General features: G+C 42.1%; 1 protein-coding gene across 1 annotated transcript; it reads right to left on the reverse strand.

Moving 5' to 3' along the window:
* Positions 1–18722: 18722 nt before the first annotated feature.
* On the reverse strand, positions 18723–19851 carry LOC308299414 (uncharacterized protein). Its single transcript, XM_080743186.1, has 3 exons — positions 19730–19851; positions 19247–19453; positions 18723–18848 (listed from the first exon to the last, which is right to left on the reverse strand). Exons 1-3 carry the CDS (start codon positions 19845–19847, stop codon positions 18835–18837), a joined length of 339 nt encoding a protein of 112 aa, XP_080599312.1. The 5' UTR covers positions 19848–19851; the 3' UTR covers positions 18723–18834.
* Between the last annotated feature and the right edge of the window lie 5406 nt (positions 19852–25257).

Consider the following 25257-nt stretch of genomic DNA (forward strand, 5'->3'; position numbering starts at 1 on the left):
CCGCCATGGTAACAGCCGCATGCTGAAACAGTGCCCAAATCTGGAGATGACTGACCTCACTGATACGTCTGGCTTCTCTAACATTACTGAGACTCCTACATTCAATCCCTCATATACTGTAAGCGACGAGATCGCACCATGTCTTGGCCAGTGATGTATATCGGACTAACCATACATGGAGACCCCCTGCCATATATACCTGAAAGGTTGTCAAGGCTTTAGGGCATGTCCACAGCTACGGGTTAAAGTGGAGTCTGTGGAGGTGAGTCTTCAGATTACGGCGGAAGATCGGAAGTATACTCCTTAACTTTTTTGTTTTTTTCCTCCCCCCTCCTACCTCCTAGGTGCATGATGGGAAGGCAACAGGAAGTGTTGGACCGGCTGGCACAGAGCTTCCAAACGCGACCCTCTGCTGCGCCAGGCCCTGGCAGAATGCCTGGGCACCCTCATTCTGGTGGTGAGTGTCCATTACATTAACCCTTGCAGAATGCCACTCTCATTCTGGTGGTGAGTCTCATATTTAACCCTGGTAGGATGTCTGGGCCAGGCACGTGCACACATAGACATCAAAGGGGGCTTCAGCCCCTGCCCTTTTATCCGTCTGTAAAAAGTGCCATCATTGCTGTTATAACGGACCCCACACGCAGTTCTGTCAGGTTCTCATCTAGACTGTGCACGTGTAAACCATCGGCGCACATGTCTGTATGTCAGAAACTGAATAATTGGGCTTGGTGCATTGTGCTTTTACTTTTGTATTGTTGTATTGCATTGTAACTGATATGGATCTCCCTGGGTCTGAAATAAAGATTTAATTGAATTGAATTAGAAATCCATGCCGTTATGCCACATCTCCACTATTGAGTGGCGAGTCTCATATTCGTATTCCCAGCCCATAGAGACACACGGGCGCCTACAAATATGGCCGCCCTATTGTGATAGCGACCCCACTTCGGGTAAGGATGAACAGTGAACTGCAGCTGCCAATGCAATCCCAATGAGAGGAATTGTGAAATATCATAATTTCAGTGGTTGAATACTGAGGCAATAGCGATTTTTTTTGTGTTCTAATAAAGTGTCCCATGAGTTTAATTTTGCCTTTTTAATGTGGCATATCTGTCATCTTGATACACGACCTACCTACAATATACTTTAATATACTCTACGAGTGAGTAAAAACCGCTAGCTTCTGAAATCTTTCATTTTAGTTGTCGCATGATATATACGTCACGCATTCATCCCATTATAAATTCCAAACCCATTCGCAACAGCTGCATTGAGCGACGAACAGAGCGACGGCGAGTGGGAGCGTGTGTCTAACTTTCTGAAGCCATACGTAATGCCTAAAGCGTGCTGCGTGCCACTTTGTACTAACAACAAAGATACCAGTAAGACTCCCTAATCGGGAGATAAGCGACCGTTGGTCGCTTATCTCCACAAATAGGCCAAAAGTTTGTTTTACCAATTATTACACTCTATGTGAACATTTACATCAACAAATCCCAAGTACTATGCAGAACGACCCATTTCAAGTTTTTAATGTACAGTACAACAATATTTAGAAAATAGGTCTACAAGCTGACAGTCCTCGTCCCTTATATTCCCATAGGTTATATGGAGATCTCAGTGTTTGTCAGTCCTTGTTCATTTATGCCCATATATGGACATCTCTATATCTACTGTAACAGTCCTTGTCCCTTTATGCCCATATATGGAGATCTCTTAACTGTAAGTCCTTGTCCCTTTTATGCCCATATATGGATATTCCTGATGTCATCAGTATATGAACATATATGGGCTTTCTGATATGCCCATATATGGAGATCTCTTAACTGTAAGCCCTTGTCCCTTTTATGCCCATATATGGATATCCCTGATGTCATCCGTATATGCCCATATATGGGCTTTCTAATATGCCCATATATGGAGATCTCTGTATCTCCATATATGGGTATAAAAGGATACTTCAGGTCTGACATCAGGTTTGTTTATATTGGGTTGCTAGGTTTGACATCACAAACTCTATGGGCCATCTGACCTAGAAATCTATATTTGGGCATAGATGACTCATCGTGACCTCATCACACGTCGACCGCACGTGTGACGTGCGGTCGACCGCACGTGTGACCGACGGACGGCCGGTGGAGGTTTTCATACTAAACTGCGACCTTACGGTCGCAAAAAATGTTGATTTAATGTTTTATCAGTTGCCGTCCGATAATTCCAAACGACTGAAATGGCTGCAGGCAATCCGCAGGGAAGATGAAAAGGGAAGACTCTGGAATCCGACTTCACCACACTTTTACGTGTGTCAGAAGCACTTCATCACTGGTAAATAATGTTGCAATACATTTGATAATCATGATAATTAACAGCATTGCAGAGGTGGCTAACAAAATTAACTTGAGTAAAGTAAAATGTAGCCTCCAATGTATACAAAGTTATTTCTTAAAGGGGGGAAAAGATAGCAAGATATCAATGTTGAATTACCTCTTTTTACCTCTGTGTTCTTTTACCCTTGTTTATAATCTATCTATAAATGCGAGAAGTCTCTGCGTGTCTGCGTGTATGTAATCCGCGTATCTCGAGAACCGTTCGTCCCACCGGCTTCAGATTCGGCACGCGCGTTCCCCGCCGCGGCACGGAGTGCAGTGCCGGGTCTCGACCCGACCCGACGCGCGGTTTTCCCGAACCGGCGCGAAACGTTCGGAATCTCCTTATGCGGGGTTGATTGTTGACATCAGGCTGTTCCGGAGGAAATCGGCGAAAGCTCTGACTCATTGTGACATCATTCATAAAAGGCTCTGACATCACGTACGCCACATGAGTCAACAAAAAATCTCTGTGATTGTGTTTGTAGCGGGGTTGATCGGCGAAAGCTCTGACTCATTGTGACATCACTTCATAAAAGGCTCTGACATCACGTACGCCACATGAGTCAACAAAAAATCTCTGTGATTGTGTTTGTATGTATGTAATCCGCGTATCTCGAGAACCGTTCGTCCCACGGGCACGCACGTTCCCATATATGGGCATAAAATGGATTGCAGACAGACAGATACAGATATCTCCATATATGGACATAAATGGACAGAGGCAAACAGATGTTCAAAACGGGTCCTATGACAACAGGTATAATGAGGTTTGCATTAAAGGGGGAACCGGCACTGTGTCTGCAACACAGTTGGAGGCACAGACAGATACTCCATATATGGGCATAAAATGGACGCAGATAGACAGATATCTCCATATATGGGCATAAAATGGACCCAGAACTATAACTGCAGTGATCTCCATATATGGACATAAAATGGACGCCGACAGACAGACAGACAGACAGTTGGAGGCACAGACAGATACTCCATATATGGGCATAAAATGGACGCAGATAGACAGATATCTCCATATATGGGCATACAATGGACCCAGAACTATAACTGCAGTGATCTCCATATATGGACATAAAATGGACGCCGACAGACAGACAGACAGACAGACAGATACAGATATCTCCATATATGGGCATAAATGGACACAGGCAGACAGATGGTCAAAACGGGTCCTATGAAAACAGGTATAATGGGGTTTGCATTAAAGGGCGGGGCATTCATTCCCTATTTACATTGTTCCGAGTTGGCCAGGTCGCCGACTAGACGCTGGGCCGCCCAGCTTCTAGTAATAATAATAATAATACATGTTTTATTTATTGTTAGTAAATGCAAGTTTTATCTAATTATTTTTGGCCCATTTACTTTTGTAGAACAGAAAAGTCTAAACCCTGCCCACCCCGACTATGTTCCCTCCATATTCCCTTCCCGTCCTTCTGGAACCTCACCAGCAATAAAAATTAGGCGTTTCAAAAATACATTGAAAAGAATGCACCATGATAACAAGGAAGAGGGGCACCACGAGATAGAAAAAAGAAAAGAGGAGACTCTGGGAGGAGAAGGAGCAGCAGCAGCAGCAGCAGGAGGAGGAGGAGGAGGAGGAGGAGGAGGAGGAGGAGGAGGAGGAGAAAAAGAGGAAAAGAGGAGAGGAGGAAAAGGACAAGGTGATGAGAGGAGAGGAGAGGTGAAGGGAGGAGGAGTAGGAGGAGAAGAAACAGGAGGAGAGGGGAAGAGAGGAGATGTGACAAGAGGGGGAGAGGCGAAAAGAGGAAGAGGGGGAGAGTCGACAAATGTGTGTGAAGAAGAGCAGAGAGAGTTGCAGGACAGGGAGGAGGAGGGCCTACTATCTGGAGAGGAAACAGACGAGTGTGACCAGGGCCAGGCCAGTGGTTTAAAAAAAGATGAGAACCAGGCTGGTTGTAGTGAGGCGCTCTCTGGAGAAGAAATGGACCAGGCCAGTGGTTTTAAAAAGGATGAGAACCAGGATGGTTGTAGTGAGGCTCTGTCTGGAGAAGAAATGGACCAGGCCAGTGAGCTGGAGGCACTGAGGAGGCAGGTCCATGCACTGAAAATGGAGAAGGAGGCAGGCTGGATCTGCAATTTAAAGGCAGAGAGGGTAAAGGGAGATGATGTCCGCTGCAGAGAACTAACAGGGCTGAGCTGGAGTGTTTTTCAGTCACTGTGTTCTTACCTGATGCCATTTGTGGAGGCCAGTAAAAGTAAACAACTATCCCAAGAGGACCAGCTCTTCATTGTCCTCCTTAAACTGAGACTTAATCCATCCTGCTCGCTGCTCAGCCATGCACTGAACAAGACAACACTTTGTGACATGTTCGGATCAACCTCCTCTATGCTATCAAATTTTTAATACACTGGCCAGACAGGGAGTGCATTCACACCACAACGCCTCTAGCTATGAAAGCTCTGTTTCCGAAGCTTACCTGTATTGTGGACTGTTTTAAGATCCGCATTGAGTCATCCAAAAATCTTAAAGCTAGGTAAGAAGTTGTACTATTTAGAGTGTGTGGGACATAATAGAAGCCAGTGTTAGTTTCCCAAACTGAGTGGGCTTCATTCACTCAATATGTATCATTAGAGACCCAATTTTACGTAAAGTGTAAGTAAGCATTGTTGCATTACTTTTTACTTTAACAGGGCCCAAACCTACTCTAGCTATAAGAAGAGCACAACAATAAAGTATTTTATTGCCTGCTCTCCTGCTGGGAGCATCACCTTCCTGAGCACAGGATGGGGGGGAGAGCTTCCGATGTGAAGATCGTGAGAGAGAGTGGGTTTCTTTCCTCCAACTACCATCTCCCCGGGGATCAGGTAAATTCATTGTCTCTGTGCAGAACTGTAATCCCGGGGTTCCCAAAGTTTGCGTACCAGCTGGGTAATGTATTCATAGCTTCATAAGATTGTCTTGGCAGCAGCAAATTTAGGGGGTCATTACATGAGGTCGATTTTTTTGTAGACGATAGTTTTTACTATTGATTCGGCCATTTTGACACACGGAGACGCGGTTTCATGACCCTAACCGATACTTTTCCGAATTCGGCTCTGAAAGTGCATTTCTGCGGTTTCGCATCAGTTTCGCAACGGTGTAATATCGGAATTCGGCCGTGAGGGAGAGTGCGATGATGTCATAGCACCCCCTCCTCTGCTCCCCTCAGACAGACAGACAGACAGACAGACAGAATAAACATAACTGTCCAGTCAGTCAGAGACCATCACAAAAACTTCCTCCATATCCTCGCTCCCTCTCCTCCAGTCAAAGAAATCATGTCGCTTTTTCTCTCCAGTGCGTCTAGCCTCCTCTTAAGGCACGCATGTTGCTTCCAAACTAGGCAATTTACTTAAAGCCATAACGGAAGGCTATGATTGTGACTTCCAGTGAAATAACAGACTGCCAGTGGCGTATGGCGTCAGTTCATTAATTTATTCCGTTAGTTTATTTTGCAACGGCGACGGCACATCATCCTCCATTGCGCCGCATCCCAGTGCAGTGCGTCAGTTCAGTAAGAGCTAAGGTATGGCAACATGACTGTTGTCTGGTCTTGCACGTGCAAGGCACGCATGCAAGACAGTCATGTTGCCAATACTTAGCAACAGGCATGATGAATTTATTTTAAGAAGTACATTTTATTATTTTCCCTTGTAATCAAGGTATGGTAGACTACCATACCCATATGTGCCTCTGTAGGCTAGCCTACTCCGTTAGTTGCCTCGCATGGTGCGTTATACTTCTGTGTTGCAGCTAGAAGACAGAACTCACTTAATATAGCCCATCCCCGTAGATAATGTCCAGAAATATGCTCCATAGGCTATAAATGTTCCGACCTTCATCTTCCAGGTGACTTTTGTTGGTGTTTCACTTCACCTCGCTAAAAACCTCCTTTTGCGGGACTCATTGAATATGCGAACAGATGATAATAATATGGATTTGGGAGCATAGCCTAATTACAAAGCATGTCTCATTAAAAACAATATAGGCCTATATTTTATAGTTGAAGGGTAAATACACAGTATAGGCCTATGTAGGCTGGGAACATGACACATTTTGCTTGAATTCATGCGTTGTCAACTTGTAGTATAAACACAGAAAAACGAACCAACAACAAGGTGTAAACGCGACGTTTTTTGGGTAATAAATCCAAAACGAGACCGGCAGCGTTTCCAATCGTCCTGGTATAAAGACCCCCTTAAAGGTGCCATGTGTTTCAAGTTCAAATCTGCTACCGAGCCAATCGAATAGAGCTGGAAACTGACTCGGTTATGCACAAAGCGTATGAACCATTGCTTCCCCCCCCCCCCCCCCCCCCCTGTCTTTCTCTCACACACACACACACACACAGATCTTGGCTGACCGAGGCTTCCTGCTGAGAGATGACTTTGCTGTGCTGGGAGCACATCTGCTAACACCTTCCTTCACCCAGGGCCGCAAGCAACTCTCTGGCAAAGAAGTGGAAGAGTCAAGAGTCAAGTCAAATGTCAGGATCCACATTGGTAGGTAAATGGCAATAGTTTATTGCCTACTGTATATGCTCAAACCGTTTTTCGGTAGAACTTTAAAGAAAATTAACAACAGAATTGTATTCAATCATGCATGCCTCATTTTGCTGCAATAACTTAATAACAAAAGAATCTCTTAACGTAAACATAACTTAAATCATTTTCCATAACGTGTGATTGGTGTCCTAAAAGGCCGGTTCAGGATCCTTGATGGCCCCCTTTCGCTGCGCACCGTGAAGACCCTGAAAGAGGAGAAGGAGGGACAGGTCATCATGGTCGACGAAATAGTCCATGTCTGTGCGCCTTTGGTGAACATGAGTGGTAGTGTGGTGCACTCTTATTAATTTAAGACATTCAGGGCGAGAACACATAAAGGTGTTTTGAGATAGTTGTTGAGTTGAGGTAAGCTTATTTCTGTTGCTTGCTACTACCAGGTTACTAATTGATGTAAAGACTTCTAAATACCTGTGTCCGCTTCACTGCCTGAGTGCTGTCTGTCCTATGAAGGGAAAGATTTAGCATTTATTTATTTCACTCACAGCCCAACTGAAATGTTAAACATCATTCTGTTCAATAAAGATTTCCTTTGAACTAAAATGCATATTACAGGTGTCTTTTCTTTTTTTTATGGATTACACATTAAAGTAATTCTAATGTTCCTACTTTTCCCCTTTTCCTCCCGACATCTCGTCCTAAGTTCAGGATAGATAGGCCTATGCTTTCCCAAAAATGTTTCTAGTCTGCTCATCGCAGTTGTGAGGAAGCCCTCGTCTCTCTTCACACGGAAGATTACAGCGGTGTTGGGAGTCCAGGTCACAAAGTCACAGTAGTTTGTCTGACAGACAAACATCTGCATCTGGGTCTTTTCGTGAAAAGAAAACATTTCAAGTGCATTATTAGTTGTCGTTCTGATGACAGCATTTACATAAATGCATACTTTATGGCCTACAGTATGCATTTATGTAAATGCTGTCATGTAGGCTACATTATGATTTATTTGTAAAGCCAATAATCACCCCTGACCATGCACACTTTAGCAGAATTTACCTGTGTGTGTATAATAAGAATGAGTGACCTTCAATGATGTTTGACCTGCCAGATGTCCCTTCTGATCTTTGAGCCAGTCACTCAGTGTCAGGTCTGTGGCCTGTCCCCAGTTATAGGGGCATTTTACCTCTTCCTCTTAAGACACCTTTCCCACAACAATCACACTGTACGTAGCCATCACAGGAGACCCCAAGGTAGGGTAGGTTTTTACAAATGCGAAAACCTACAGTATCAATAAAAAGTTAATCACAACAAGAAGGGGAAGAAAAGGTTATTTCTTGAAGTATGTATATCCAAAACTAAACAATAGAAAGTATTAATCTGAAGAATTGCAGATATACATTACGAAGCTGTGTTGATGCAAGCTTACAGGTTTTTAGAATGGTTGAATTGGCTGGTTTGTCTATATTGGTTCTCAATGCAGCATGTGCTGTCGAGCCAGTGATGCGGCCTGCCCTCTGAAGATGCCAGGTGTCAGATGATCCAGAAGCCTGGTCTAGAGTCCTTTCCTCCACCAAAGCAATCTGCTCTTCAGTGATCTCGGGAACATGAGCCAAAGAGTGACCGGAGTGTAGGGGCCAAGTAAAAGCAGTAGAAATCTGGCAAAGGTACTCAGACTTACTGGTTTCTCAGTGTTTTTTTTTAGCAGTTCTAAAAGGATATTCTCTTCCCCCACAGTGGCATTTGGGGGCATGATTTTATGTTTTCCTTTAAGTTTTTCTTTTGCGTTGGTGGAGTAAATGAGGATGTCCTTCATTTGGGCAGGTTCTACATTTTTTACATACACATTATTCCACTCACAAGCCATGCTGGTGCTTGCAACTGATGCCTCCATCATTGCACTGATGCCTCCATCTTAAAAAGAAGGGCGCCAACATGGGAGCAGGACTCGCCAAGACTGAAATTCAAGGGAGATATTGCTTTAGGAACCAACCACAGGTTAAGAATGTAGGTTAAATGTTACCTTTGTTTAATGAACACATACCCTGCTGTGCAGTCACAATAAGCAGTAATTATACTCCCATCCATTCTAACTGCAACCCAGGCATTGTGATAAGCCTCGGTTACCTTCCAAGAAGGCTTAACCTTTTGATTGATTGAAGAATTTATTAGAAGGTTGCATAGGAAAACCTACAGTTTCATGACAGTACAAATCACTGGAACAAGGTCAACTAAAAGGAGCTCCTAGTAAGCTTTTCTGCTTATTTACACAGGAACCACAAGTGGTGGAAAAACTATTCAAATGTTAAAGGTATAACACAGTGGAAATACTGCAAGTGGACTTATGTCAGTTTAGATTTACAATATCAAGAAGTCAGACACAATCACTTGAAGAGCAAGCTACATAATTATAGGCCTACACTGCAATCAGTAATGTATTATATTATTCTTATTAATGCAGCTCCCCATCCCCGTTAAACAAATAGGCCTGCATAGTATTAAAACGGCAATAAATGATATGTAGCTCAGTCTAGCATTGCATATCCATGACAGTCTCAATATCGCTGGAAATCAGGCTATAAAGCTTGTACTTCTCAGCTCATGTACAAATGCAAAATATAAAGTGATGGCCTGTTAACCATAGATGTTCACTCACTATTCGGATTCTGTATGCACAGTATTAGTCCGCATTATTCAATAAGTATGTGTTATAATCGCATCTGGGCCAGTGTCACTGGTGTATTTCCTCTTATATGAGTGTAATATCGGCTTTCACCTGATGCGCTCCGCCACTAAACCCATTGCGGAATACAGGGAACTTCGGACACAGACGGGATTAAACACATATTTATTGAAAGATCTGGACTAATAGAGTGCACACAGGTTCCGAATGGTGAGTGAACATCCATGGCTACCTGGCACTTTGATCTCTTTATCCAATAGGCTATTTAAAGCGTCTATTACTTACTAACCTGGAGAATCCACAAGATAATTCACGATGTCAGGGTATGTCACTCCTGGCCATTTTGTTGGGTCATTTCCCCAACTACTATTAGGCAACTGATATGGACAGCACGCTAATCCAACAAGTTTTAATTTCTCTTTGTACCGTCGCAGTGGCGAAACTAGCCCCCGGTGTGCCCCGATGCGAGATTTTCACCAAGTGCCCCACAACAACAACAACAACAACAACAACAACAACAACCACCTTATTTCTACAGCGCAAATGCAGACAGCGCAAATGCGGGACACCAGGCTCCAATAGAAGACATCTACACACTCGCCATCTAATTCATGACAATATGTAGCCCAACCAAGTAGTGTCTCACTGTCTCCATCTCTCTCTGGTGCTAATGAACTCTTCCCTATGGCACTCCAACACAACAACTCTGACATTAGTCTTCACACTACAAACATCACCACGCCGTTTTTCCAAAACAGCATTATAAATATCATCCATTAAGACAACTAGGCCTACATTAATGACAGCACACAGTTTAATTGACAGTGATGCATCACTGCAAACCAGCATTATTTATATTAATTACTTAACTCACCTGCTAAAGTAAGGTGGATGACAACAACAAGACCACTTGGGCACGTTTTGTTCCATATTCCACAGTGTCTTGGTTTTAGAGAGCATGGCAAATATTAACTGTTCCCCAAAGTCGTGTGTTGAAACTTTATATTCCATAATGCCCGAGAGTGTTGTTTTTACTTCAGAAGTTCAGAACGTCTCTTCAGCCTGTGTTCCGTCAGCAGCACTAAGGGGCCCTGTCATAGCTTCCTGTCATACCAGTGGACATTTCAAAACAAGAGTCATTGTATTGGATATTTGTAAAGTGATCATTCAACACATGTTTTATTTTGAAATGGTAGCAGCCTACTACAGGAAATAGATGCAACAGATCAGGACAGAAGCGGCTCCGTCTGTATACATTGTTATTATTAGATTATTTATTTTTTCTCCTCCACCTGCGTGTGCCCCTGGACGTCACGGGCCCTAATGCGCATGCGTCGGCTGCGTCAGCGGTAGTTACGCCCCTGTACCGTCGGAGCTCCGCGGCAGGCAAAGAATTTATATACGCCGACATGTTCACATCTGACAGACTGACACGGCGCACAGACGGAGAATTTGTCTCTTCAAAACCGGCGCTTTTAACGACAGCCACGTCACTGAAAAGCGACAGATTCTCGGTCTGTCATCTTCCCTCTGCTCTGTTAACATTATGGGTAACCCATTCGAGTGGCAAATTAAATGTGAAACACCTCATCTATTGAGAAAACAAGAATATATGTTGACAAAGAAATTCCAATCATTTGAAAACAGATTTATATTTAAATCAATACAGTCTTCAGTTCGTGTAGCATTATTTTAATATTAGGCAAAGCACAGTTGAATTGCAATGACTTTCTATGGGCTGGCTTGCAGTACACCATTCTCCCTTACCCGAAGTGGGGCCTCTGTTTCAATTGTGGGCGTGAATTTGTAGGCACCCGTGTGTCTATATACCCCTCATGGTCAGGCACACACCCCGACTAAAACTACAACTCCCATCATACCCACGGTGCTGCAGGGAGACACCCTGACTAAAACTACAACCCCCATCATGCACATGACCCTGACGGTCACAGGGACACACCCTGACTAAAACTATAACAACCATGTCACAATGTGTACGGGAAAGTGTTTTTCTTTTTTATTATTATTCTCCAGTGTGGAATGTGGATATGCTGGTGTGCCTCTAAACTACTTGACACACTGAAACACTTGTTACACTGGTGACATCAATGAGGTTTCTCTCCAGTGTGAACATGCTGGTGTCTCTTCAGGTTAGATAACACACTGAAACTCTTATCACAATGTTCACAGTGAAAAGGTTTTTCTCCAGTGTGGGTACGCTGGTGTTTTTTCAGGCTAGATGACTGACGGAAACTCTTGTCACAATGTTCACAGTGAAAAGGTTTTTCTCCAGTGTGGACACGCTGGTGTGCCTTCAGGCTAGATGACTCACTGAAACTATTATCACAATGCTTACAGTGATATGGTTTTTCTCCAGTGTGGACACGCTGGTGGTTCTTCAGGCTAGATAACACACTGAAACTCTTATCACAATGTTCACAGTGAAAAGGTTTTTCTCCAGTGTGGACACGCTGGTGTGCCTTCAGGCTAGATGACTCACTGAAACTCTTATCACAATGTTTACAGTGATAAGGTTTTTCTCCATTGTGGACACGCTGGTGATTCTTCAGGCTAGATGACACACTGAAACTCTTGTCACAATGTTTACAGTGAAAAGGTTTTTCTCCAGTGTGAACACGCTGGTGTTTCTTCAAGTTAGATAAATGATTGAAACTCTTGTCACAATGTTTACAGTGGAAAGGTTTTTCTCCAGTGTGGACACGCAGGTGTGCCTTCAGGCTAGATGAATCACCGAAACTCTTGTCACAATGTTTACAGTGAAAAGGTTTTTCTCCAGTGTGGACACGCTGGTGTGCCTTCAGGCTAGATGACTCACTGAAACTCTTATCACAATGTTTACAGTGATAAGGTTTTTCTCCATTGTGGACACGCTGGTGATTCTTCAGGCTAGATGACACACTGAAACTCTTGTCACAATGTTTACAGTGAAAAGGTTTTTCTCCAGTGTGAACACGCTGGTGTTTCTTCAAGTTAGATGTATGATTGAAACTCTTGTCACAATGTTTACAGTGGAAAGGTTTTTCTCCAGTGTGGGTACGCTGGTGTGCCTTCAGGTGACTTGACCCAATGAAACTCTTGTCACAATGTTCACAGTGAAAAGGTTTTTCTCCAGTGTGAACACGCTGGTGTGCCTTCAGCTGACCTGGCTCTCTGAAACTCTCGTCACAATGTTTACAGTGAGAAGGTTTTTCTCCAGTGCCTCCTGAGAGAGAGAGAGAGGCGGGGAGAGTAGGGACAGAGGGGAGAAAGAGAGGAAGAGAGAAGGGGAGAGGCAGGTTAAAACTGGTAATTATAAAATGAGGAGCAATTACGACTTCCCGGTTAATATTTCTGATTTAATTGTATTTTTCATCAACCTTTTTTATTCCGACTCCCAGTTTATTTCCCCACACATTTAAGTCCTGTCCCTGTTTTAAAAAAATGACTGACCTCTACTGGTCTCCTCCCAATCGTCACTGTCTTCAGTGACTTCAGAGTCAGATTCCAGCTCGACTTCAACTCCAGCACAGTGTGAAGAGATGTCTTCATTGTCTGCCTCACTTTTCACTGCTGGTAATGTCGATGTTGACCCATCAGGCTCCTCTGGTCTTTGAAGTAGCTCCTCCTGTTCCTCCTTAATGTGTGGAGGCTCTGGTTCCTCCTGTTCCTCTTTAATGTGTGGAGAGTCTGGTTTCTCCTGGAGCAGACTGGAGCACCTCTCCTGTTCAGGAAAAACCTCCTCTTTACACACAACCATGTGCAGGATGTCTAGGAGAAGAAGAAAATAAAGAAATATACAGGAATTCAAGTCTTCATGGGGTGAGTAATCGATAGATAAAAATATTTTTTTGGGGGGTGTGAACTATCCCTTTCAATGTTCCCTCTAAGCTGCGCGCATGCGCGCCCGCGCACTACTCAGGACGCTGTCGCGCACAACAACTCTTTCTAGCGCATGGCAGATTTAACGCTGATAGATTTGTTAAAGGTAGTTGATTATTTTGTGGTACTCAGTCTCTGTCTGCCTGCATATGCTTAACATAGACAGCGCTAGGTCTCTCTCTCTCTCTCTCTCTCCCTCTCTCTCTCTCTGTGCCTCCCCCCTCCTCTCGCTCTCGCTGTCTCCGCGTCTCTCGTCTCGACTCGATTCTCGCTCGCCTCCTCCGCCCCCCCCCCCCCCCCCTCTCTCTCTCTATCTCTCTCACACACACACGCACGCAAGCACGTGTGGTAAACAGAGACTTCTTCGGACTACTTTTATTGTTTTATTGCCGTCATAAAACTTTCTCACATCTTCTATGTGTGCATTAACGTTAGCAACAGCTTGGCTGTAGGGCAGGCTACCAAAACAAAACAAACGCATGTGCTTTGCATTGCGTATCAGTCAGAAGCTCAAAGGACCATGGTTGCTAATGTGCAGTTTCATAAAGACGTCCCCCGCCTGTGCACAGCGGAGATTAGACCTACAGTAGGCTACACACTACTCCTCCATCCAGCTTCCAGGTATGAACTATATAAACTGCAATGTTTCTCTGGAGCTGACGAGCTTGGCGTCTCACCTTCACGACCAGTTAACAAAAATAACTCCAGTCCTGTAATGCATTGGTCTCAAAGTGGGTCCGGGGACCCCCAGGGATCTTGAGGTAGTTCAAGGGGTCCCCAGCAAAAGTTAGGAACCAAATGGACCCTTATGTAACTCAAGAGTGTACACATGGAACCACACACTCAGAGTTAAATTAACTTGATTTTATAACAAATATAAATTGGGGTCTCAGTGATAGAAATGCCATTAAATGGAGGTCCATAGCCTAATGCATGTGAAATAGGGGGTCTTTATCATTAAAAAGGGAATCACTGCTAAAGCCATACAAATATTATCTTATGGGGGTCCCTGGGATAGCTTTTGCTATAATGCTATAATGCTTTGGACTGTATTTTATTCATAATAATGACACTTCTTAGCGATGGCTAACCTTCTTTAGACGTGTCAATGTCAATATGTCAATGTATTGTTATTTTGTAGACTCATATTTAGGCCCATTGTTTGTATTGTATTTACACAACATGTTGTCAACATGTGTATACTATATAAGATAGATAGATACCTTTATTATCCCAAGGGGGAAAATCAGTCTGTAGGCTTAATGAATAATAATGGATATAAAACCCTTTTCCCCCCGTCTTTTTAAATGTAACAGTCCTATAGTAGCCTACAGTTTCTTAACAGTAGTCGAACCGCTATTACTTATTCTGTAATTAAATTTGAATAAGCTATAACTTGACATAACTTGACATGACTTGACGCAGTAGGCTATACCTACTATATATCGTGCACTCGACATATGTTGCTCATCAGTGCTCAAGTTGTGCTCAGAAGGTTGGAGTGTTTGCTCAGACCGAAAAAAAATTAGAGGGAACATTGATCCCTTTATGTGTAAACAAACATGTACAATGAGTAGAGATGTTACCGATCAATCGGCAATGGATCAGATTGCGCCGATCAAAGTGTGATCTGCGCAAGGCAAGGGTTTGTTATGGTCGTGCTGCTCCTCGCTCCACTTCACTCTCTCTCGTCTCTCTCTCTGTGTGTGTGTGTGTGTGTGTGTGTGTGTGTGTGTGTGTGTGTGTGTGTGTGTGTGTGTGTGTGTTTGTGTGTTTGTGTGAGTGCGTGAGTGCGTGAGTGTGTGAGGGAGAACTCACGAGTCACGTTGTTGTTAAACCTCGTTCCAAACACCATAATTCCAAACAAAGTAGTCGATGGGAGCAGTTATGGACAACACTTGTTGTCGATCTAATGATAACATGTTTAGTTCCCTTATAGAGTATAAAACGATCAATTCCATCTGAGCTAGCATAGCCGCACAAGCTAATGGGTTGCCTTTTTTGCGAGAGAAACAAGCAAACAGGTCTATAAAAAACGTAATACAGTCCAAAATTCTAAATGTACTTATTATTTTAATAAATAATAATAATATTGCCCAACTTGATCGGATCGGTGATTAATTGGTATCGGGTGATCAAACTTTTGTGATCGGTGCTCGGTGATCGGTTCCAAAAAGCCTGATCGGATCATCCCTAACAATGAGGTATCACCTGCTTAATTTACTGCCAATCACGTCTTTTCACCTGTGTTTTTTTCCCTCTTTTTTTCAAAGGTACACACTGCCAAAAAACTCTTTTCAAGGGTGTTTTAGAGTTTATTCTAGATGGCGCTCTTTGCTAACATATGAGTCACCATTTCATTCTCTAACACACAGAGAGCCAAGAGAACACATGATCACAAGATTACCTCTACGTTTATTTCCTTAAACGTTTTTGCCACATCAGCACGTTGTCAGCTTGTAGATCAGCTATTTGAACAATTGAAAAATGTTTTGCCAAAAATAAAAAAAATAGGCAAAGAGGTTAGGGATAAAGGATAAGGCATGGATGAAAATAGGGCCCTGTATCTCCTCTCCTCTGTTCTCCTCTGTCATTTTGAACATACATGCTATATTCAACGGCCCATGGTGAATAGTACCGAAGCATCGTAACGCAACACAGCTGCTATGCTCCCCCCCCCCCCCCCCCCCATAGCATAGCGATGCTAGGGTTCAAGTGGTTAAACTTACTGAAGTGTGGCTGATCTTCAGGTTCCTCCTGTTTAATAGAAATGGCCGTGGCTGAGTCTGGAGAGTTCATCTTCACCTGCAGTCTGGACTCCACACACTGCTCTGAAATGAAGCAATTCAACAAGGACTTTAATAACCTCACACCTAGTGGTGTCAAGAACATGAAAATAATGGTCTAAACTAAAGTGAATACGGTGAAAGTAGACCATCTGCTTTTAATGTTTAACCTTTAACTGTTTATTATACCACAGCTAGCTGTATTGTATTCATTTCACCCTTAGAAAAAGGGAAGATATTTTAAGAATAGTTCAGGCAGCGTGAGTTTATTGTATTCCTCAGTATTAATCCAGGCTCCAGACCTTACTTTGGGCTAAAAATGGCTGCGCCAACAGGCCTGTCACAATTATTATATAATTCTCTAATCGCAATTATTTTATCTTATCGCAATAATCTTTTCCATGTTGGAAATGTTTTCAAACTTAGAGGAAATAGCAGATCTACAAGCTCACAGCGCATTGCATCGCAACCACGCTTTCAATGTTCCACTATCAATGTTATTTTTAAGTATTAAGTTGTCAGTAATGTCTTTGTATATTTAGCTTATGTGTCATATCTGCCATGTGCAACTTCAAAGCCTACAAGCCAAACAGAGATGTAATTGTCAACGACAAAAACACAATGAAATCGTTAATCGCAATTATTGTGACAATTAATCGTCATATTACATGTCACAATCGTGACAGCACTAAGGACCAACAGACCAGCAACTTATTTTAACTAGAAATGGCTGCATGAACAGACCAGTAATTTATTCTAACTAGAAATGGCTGCATGAACAGACCAGTAACTTATTTGCATAATTAATCACTTGGGTTTACGTTACTTTTTTTGACAGAGCACTTCCTGAATACCGTAAATGCTCTAATAATATCCTATATTTAATAAAGAACCGGACCTGCTTTAATTTCCGGGTGCGCAATTGAATTAAGTAATTAAGAGCCGACGCTCCAATAAGAGCCTCCTTTTTCCTCTTTTTTTTACGTTACGTATCATTCAGGAGTACCTTTCTCCACTCTGTCTGACTGTCACTCACATCCCAAGCCAGCTGTTACGGTGATTTACCGTACACTGTCTACAAACTGCGCAGCGATATTTGGACGCCGCTCATTTCACGTTCCGTTTGGCAAAGACGGATGACTTTGGCAACTTACCGGGGCGCGTGCGTGTGCGTAGTCCTCGCGAACATCGGCGTGGATGACGGCCGCACATGAGATCTTTAGCGTGGAAGTTTAATCCAAACAGTAAATGAAGCTCAATGAAGCTAATGCGGCTATACTAGTATCCATGCTAGTATCCTGTGGTTCCTGTTTACCAGGGAGAGTCGCATCTGAATGACGAAACGAGCCGCTGAGCTTGATGGGAAATGTAGTGTTTTTTATTCCCCAGCAGTATGCTGTGTGGACTGTATTCTATTCTGATACACATTATGAGGAGCTGATTTTCAGTATGAATTGGTTGATGCAATACAATAGAGCAGAATGTTATCTCTGTATGAGCCTTTCTATGATGATTTTCCAATAAAAACGCTTTTCTTTATAAATAACCTAATATATAATATATAATATTTATATTTTTTTCCAAAAATACGGTATCTAATAAAAAAATCTGATCTGAATCATTCTGATATTTTTGAGAAATAGGAATAAAAGCCTTGTCTCTTATACTGTCCTGCTTCCAACAAGAGCCTGGTGCCCGCTACTCTTGAGACAAATAATAGCCCGGGTTCCTATAAGAGAATTTACGGTATGCAATTATAATTCATAACTTTTAAGGTCCGTTTTCACTTCAATATGTTTTGTCTTTATAATATTGTGTGGAAAACAGAACTAATGTCATATCATTACTCTTTCTGGAAAATGTTAATCTTTAAATGTAAGAAGAATGATTATTTTCTTTTTTTGTAAAAATAACTCGCTTATTTAGTCATGCTTTGTGCAATAAGATAATAATTATTCATTTATTTCAAGTAAAATCTGTTCAGGTTCACTACCTAAATAGTGAAATGCCCTTTTCTTCGTTTCATTCTTATTTGATTGATTGAAGAATGTATTAGAAGTTTGTAACACTGCATGGTACAAGGTCAACTAAAAGGATAAGCCGAAGCCGTGGCTTCTTTCCATTGAGATCCTTTTTTTTTAAACTCATATAACATTTAATGACAACACAATAGGAGGCTACTGTGCAGACAGCAGAAGATATCATTGGAAGGAGAAAAAAAACAGTCGTAGGCCTACAGATCCAATTGCAAAATAAATTTGTTTTAGATCAACAACAACAACAACAAAAATTAACATACCTTCTCCAAGAACGTATCCTGGTTGAAAACACACTTTAACACAGCTCTAAAGTAAGGATTCTAGTCTCCACTGTTTAGAATGTCTCCTGGTAGAAAACACACTTTAACACAGCGCTAAAGCAAATGTTTGTGAGTGAAAACCTCTGATATTGTATTTATAACACAGACTTTCTCTGTATCATGATCTGTTCGCTGACTCTCTCTCTGCTCTGTTGTTTACGCTGTTTCATCCCGGAAGAGAAAGATGGACGGAAATGTTCCGCGTCCTTCCCTCTATCTTGTCCGGGTTGAAAGCACCTTTCTTCAAGGTTCCGGGCCTACAGAAGTACCAAACAATGCTGGTTTTGAGCAGTTTGCATAGGAAAAGCACATCACAGGACAGGTCTACTAACCCTAAACCCAAGAAACCACAATGGCTATTTTCTTTCTTTCTTTTTTTTTTTTTCTTTTTTTTTTACATTGGGGCCTTTTGTACATAATTCACATGACAGACAACATAACTGGAAAAAATAAAAAACGTGAATTTTCTTTTAGGCTACTGAATCTCTTCTCCACTAGTCCCTCCCTAACATTGGGTTAGATTAAAGCTAACTTGGAAATTAATAAAATTCCTGGCAGTATAGGCGCACAAGCCTATTGTAAATGGCTGGGAGAGAGTTTTAATGAAGAGCTCATGTAATATCAACTCTACAGATACAGAGAGAGAGAAATCTACCTCCATTTTCCATTCGTTGAACATATCTCGATCCAAGTCCACTTGACGTCACCGTTGACCCAGCAGCCTCAACTGGTCTTTGAAGTAGCTCCTCCTCCTGTTCCTCTTTAATCTGTAGAGGTTCTGGTTTCACCTGGACCAGACTGGAGCTCCTCTCCTGCTGTTCAGCGGAAGCATCCTCTTTACATGCAGGAAAGAGCGAGAGACCTAGGAGGAGGACAGAAGAGGAAACGTCAAGTGTGTTTCATGATTGCATTATTTTTTTATGTTGGACTATGACCATGTTATTTATAAAAATGCTGCTGCTTCCGTCCTCAAGGCCTTCAAAACAGTTAATCATTCTGCCCTGCAATGTATATCGAGGTGAACATTATAGGACTCATCACTGCATCCTGTCTGATAGAGTGTGTGTGTGTGTGTGTGTGTGTGTGTGTGTGTGTGTGTGTGTGTGTTTGTGTGTGTGTGGGGGGGGGGGTCACTCACAGCCTGCCTCAGTCTCAGTGCTCTTGTCCTCCAGGGTGAAGATGGGAGCCATGCAGCCATCAGTCCTCCAGGGGGCAGCAGAGCTCAGGGAGGAATGCATGTGGCACTGAGGGGACATGCTGTGACTGGACACACAGCTATCACTGTTGGACATCTGACACACACACACACACACACACACACACACACACACACACACACACACACACACACACACACACACACACACACACACACACACACAGACCTGAAAATTAAGGCCCGGCCCTAACTGGGCCCTACTGGGCAGGCCCGAGTTCGGCCCAGCCCCAACAAAATAAATTATCATCATTATCATCAAACGAGACGATTGTCTGTTTCTGACAGAATTTACGGTAGAATTATTTGTGGGACACATCCGGTCAACAGCAGACATACAAGCTCACGTCGCATATGCAACCGTTGTCAGCTTGTAGATCACACTCGGCTGTGACGCCGGGAATGCCGCAAGCCTTCTGTGCAATACACGATGGGACGTTAGAAAGTTGTGGATAAGGCAAGGTTGTCAACGTATGGTGCTTTTAGGTTGATGTTGTTGTAATACAATCCTCCTTAAGTCCTTGTCAAAATATTCAGGTTGGTTCCGCTTTGAATGTAATTTTCTTAGATTTATAACTTAATACAAACTTGTGAAAACTCCCTGCTGCCTTTTAAATAAACATGCAGCTCGAAACTTTCATCGATTCTCAGCAGCGACACACAGAGCTAACGCTGAGGCAGAATTTCCGTATATCCAAAGGTTTCCTTCTGATGTCACCCCAAGAGCCAGACCGCTAGGAGACTATACTTCTGTATGCGTCACCGATTATCCTTGGTCCATTGGTTAGGAACTTAGGCAGGCTTCAGTGCTGTGGTGCAGACAGCCAGACAGAATATGAGCCTGTTCTCTGTTGCTTGAGTGACGGAGCCCGAGTCTTGACTAATCAGCATAATGTTTGGGCCTGGCTCTGCCCGATAATGTCGAGTCGGGTCGGGTAAGGTTGGGCTCAGGCAGAATTTGAGAACTCTAATGGTAATACTAGCAGCAAACAACTTGGATCCTATAAATGCTATCTGCACCTAAGTTGCAATACCCTGCATTATACAACAGGTGCATGCACATAATGATGTTAAATGTCTGTGTGTGAGACTATGCAACATGTTACAATACAGTCAGCCAACTTCATACTCACCTCTGTGATGGTGTTCCCCATGAACAGCACAGAGGCAGCGCTAAGAGAGTTCACCTCAGGCATTCCTCTGACTTCAGGAGATGAAGTCCAAGTACCAGAGTGTCCTCCAAGGCACTCCCAGCTAACCCTCATCTGTGCCCCCACGTAGGTCACGTGAGTGTCGGTTATGGCCTTTCCACAGCACTGACACATTCTGAAGAGTTCTCTGATACAGGACTCATGAACAATGGCCTTAGGCTCCTGCGAGTCAAACGCCATCATCTCCTCTCCAGATGACATCTGGGTGGCGCTGGCAGTTGAATCGTCTTCAGGGCAATATTCAGAATACTTGGAGTTGAATACTTCTCCACAGCTGCTACTTGTGTCCATAAGAGCCTAATTTAAAAAGAAAATGTTGAGAAAAATTAAGATATAAGCTAACACACTGACCACACTTAACATTGGCAGTTAATAATGTCTAATTTAACCCATTAAGATCTGGCCGATTCTACCACTGTCTCCTAATTCAGTAGTTCTCATACTTTCAAGATTTAAAAAATTATAAAATAGCAAATGTACAAGCTCACATCATGACACTAAGGGGCGTGCTGTGAGCTTGTATATCTTCTATTCTTGAGCAGTGCTCCTGAAAGGAGCTAAGCTCCAAAAGCTCCAACATCTGTATTTTTCCGGGACACAAAACATCATGTAAAGCGTGGCCTACATCTGGCCAAGATATGGCCTACATCTGGCTGTGTTTTTTATAATCGGATGAATCTAGGGTTGCAATACCTCCCATAGGGATCCAATGGATCAAAACGTTTTTTCTTTTTTTTTGCTTTCTGATTGTATTAAACAACGTCAAACTCACTTGCTTTCTATGGAAAGCTTGCCTTATCCTCTTACTATCTGCAAAGTGTTTGTTTCATAAAAATCCACCGTAGAATTGTTATGAGTTTTAAATATACTGTATAAATCCGAGAAGACGCTTGTCTTCTATAACGCCATGTCCCGCTGCCTCCTGCATTATGTGACATTTAGAACCAGCTGATACACAGGACTGCTGAGTGACTGCCCACAAGCGCTTCCAAACTCCAGGACTTAGAAAAAATAATCACCTGAACTGAATTTCTTGATAGAAAATAAATCATAACAATTCTACGGTGGATTTTTATGAAACAAACACTTTGCAGATAGTAGGAGGATAAGGCAAGCTTTCCATAGAGCTGCAATATTGGTGTGTTTGACGTTTTTTAATACAATCAGAAAGCAAAACAAAAACAAAAAAAAACGTTTTGATCCATTGGATCCCTAAGGGAGGTATTGCAAACCTAGATTCATCCGATTATAGAGAAAATCTAGTGTTGCAATTTGCGGCTACATCTGGCCTTGATATGGGCTACATCTGGCCTAGATATGGCCTACATCTGGCCTAGACATGACCTACATCTGGGCAAAAACGTCTCAAAGCTGTGATTGGCCAGCGGGGAACCTTGACGCAATTAACTCATGAATAGCACCGCTCACTTCACACTAGGTGTGATTTTTGAATAACCAATTCAAAAATCAAAAAAGACACAAATGCTTTCACGGTATTTTTAAAGGTCTGTAGTTCAAATGTGCAGGTTGATATGGAAAATAACCAATGCTGAGCACAACGCAAAAATAATTAGCTACTTCCACAATGCTATAAATATATAGCATTTACACAGTGGGTCTTCTTTATTAGCCATACATTATAACTCATGTAGGGTTTTTTATTTTGAAGACGTTTTCTCACTTATAGACGTCTTCAAATAAAAACCCTCTACATGAGTTATTATTTATGGTTAGGTCTTTATGTGAATTAGTTCAGAGTTGGACTGAGACAGGCTAACACATAATACTCACTGATTGACGTAGCATATCATGCAGCCCATGTGGGGCTGCGGTGCCTGGTGGGTGTAGAAGTGGAGGGAGTTCCAAAGACAAACTAACAACAATAAAAGGCTCTCAGCATCCTCCACACAGAGTACAAAACGAGTCAACAGACTCACTCCGTGAGTCTAACACAGTTGTAGCCATTAGCATGAAAACAATTTCAAAATGCGTAGCGTCTCAACCGTAGAGTTAATAGGTCTCGGTTAAGTTCAACCAACACGTTTGTTTTGTAATTCCACGTTCTCACACGAACACATTCGGGGAGTGCACAGATTTCGGTGCACTCCGTTAATGTCCGTGTGGGAACGCGGACATGAAGTCCTATGCTCGGGGTTCCGCACACAAAACAAAGTATATTTTTGATTGATTGATTCAAGAATTTATTAGAAGTTTGCAATAGAAAAGAGTACAGTTTCATGACAGTACAAATCACTGGTTCAAGGTCAACTAAAAGGAGATCCTAGAAAGCCGAGGCTTATTTCCACAGGAACCACACTTTAACCACACTTTGTATCTCATCTTTTCTGTTTTTCTTTCTTTCCTTCTTTGTAAAGGCCTACTGGAGTGAATGCCCTGACCTAAAACACACACACACACACACACACACACACACACACACACACACACACACACACACACACACACACACACACACACACACACACACACACACACACACACACCAAAAGATACCTAAAAACATCAGCTGCTCTAATGTAGACCACAAACTATGTTAGATTATTCTTGTTAATTACAACAGTTAGTATTGTTGTTAGGCTATTATTATTATTTACCACAACACTGGTATCAATAGTATCACAAGTTGATCTTGGCTTTCTACTGGTTTGGTTTTGATGGAGAAAAAAAACCCCAAAGAAACAGAAGCTTAGGCTATTGTTTTCTGGAGGGGGACAACAATATTTAATTTGAAATTATTATGAATTATATTATGTTTTCATCATTTACGTTACATTTGACGAAACTGTTAAATAAATTAATTAAGTGAAATAAGTATGGAATATGGATAAAATCCATAACCAAAATAAGACAGAGACCAAAGGACGTATATCTTAGATTGCTGTATTTTAAGAGAGTCAGACAAGGAAGACAGACAGTGAGCATACCATCCTAGTGGTAGCTTTCTAAATCTCTCTCTTCCAAAATGGAAGTTTAACATGTATATAAAGAGTACAGTTATGACAGTATAAGATCGTGGGACTCATTGATTCGTTCCCAGATCATAACAAGGAAGACAAGGAAGACAATGACACGTAGTGTTGGTAACTTTCCACTAGTGACATACAGTATAAACCAAAACAAGCCTGATTTCGTAGTCAGGGCAACCAAAGTTATTATGACCTGTAATCTATTAGCCTGAGCTTATAGTATCCGACCAAAATGTGGTCTCCTATACTGTAAGTTCAGTTCATAATATATCCTTATATGGTCATATGAGCTTCATACACAAATCACAGAATTATGTATCATAATTCTACCTAACAGAAACCATGCAGGGGGCCATATCCTATGTGTTTTAGGGTTAATTTAAAACACTGAAAAGGATACACAAAATATGTATTCTATCTGAGAAATGGGCTGATCTTCAGAACACTGTGACCCCCCCCCCCCCCCCCTCTTTTTAAAGACAACAGCACCTACATGGAGCTTTATTTTGCTTAGAAGAAATCATCCATGAGTGGGGTTGTTTGTACAGGAGCACATAATAAGTACCCAGGTGTAGGAAAGAAAACCTCTTTATAGAAGTTTTTTTTAGTTCACTATTATGACCTAAAACTGACACCACAGAGTTGGAGTCTCATAAATTCTAGATTGTCATTGTATGTTTTAATGTCATCATTATTCTAGAATGTCATTGTATGTTGTAATGTTATCATTATTCTAGAATGTCATTGTATGTTGTAATGTTATCATTATTCTAGAATGTCATTGTATGTTGTAATGTTATCATTATTCTAGAATGTCATTGTATGTTTTAATGTCATTATTCTAGAATGTCATTGTATGTTGTAATGTTATCATTATTCTAGAATGTCATTGTATGTTGTAATGTTATCATTATTCTAGAAGGCCAACTCGGGAACAATGTAAATAGGGTTAGGGAATGTCCCGCCCTTTAATGCAAACCTCAATATACCTGTTGTCATAGGATCTGTTTTGACCATCTGTTTAATTGCGTGTGTCCATTTATGCCCATATATGGAGATATCTGTCTGTGTACGTCCATTTTGTGCCCATATATGGAGATCTCTGTAGGACCTGTTTTGACCATTTGTTTGCCTGTGTCCATTTATGCTCATATATGGAGATATCTGTATCTGTCTGTCTGCATCTGTTTTATGCCCATATAAGGAGATCTCTGTATCTGTTTGTCTGTGTCCCTTTATGCCCATTATGGAG

This window comes from Nannobrachium achirus (genome assembly GCF_963921795.1).
Source record: "Nannobrachium achirus genome assembly, chromosome: 15".
Lineage (NCBI taxonomy): Eukaryota > Metazoa > Chordata > Actinopteri > Myctophiformes > Myctophidae > Nannobrachium > Nannobrachium achirus.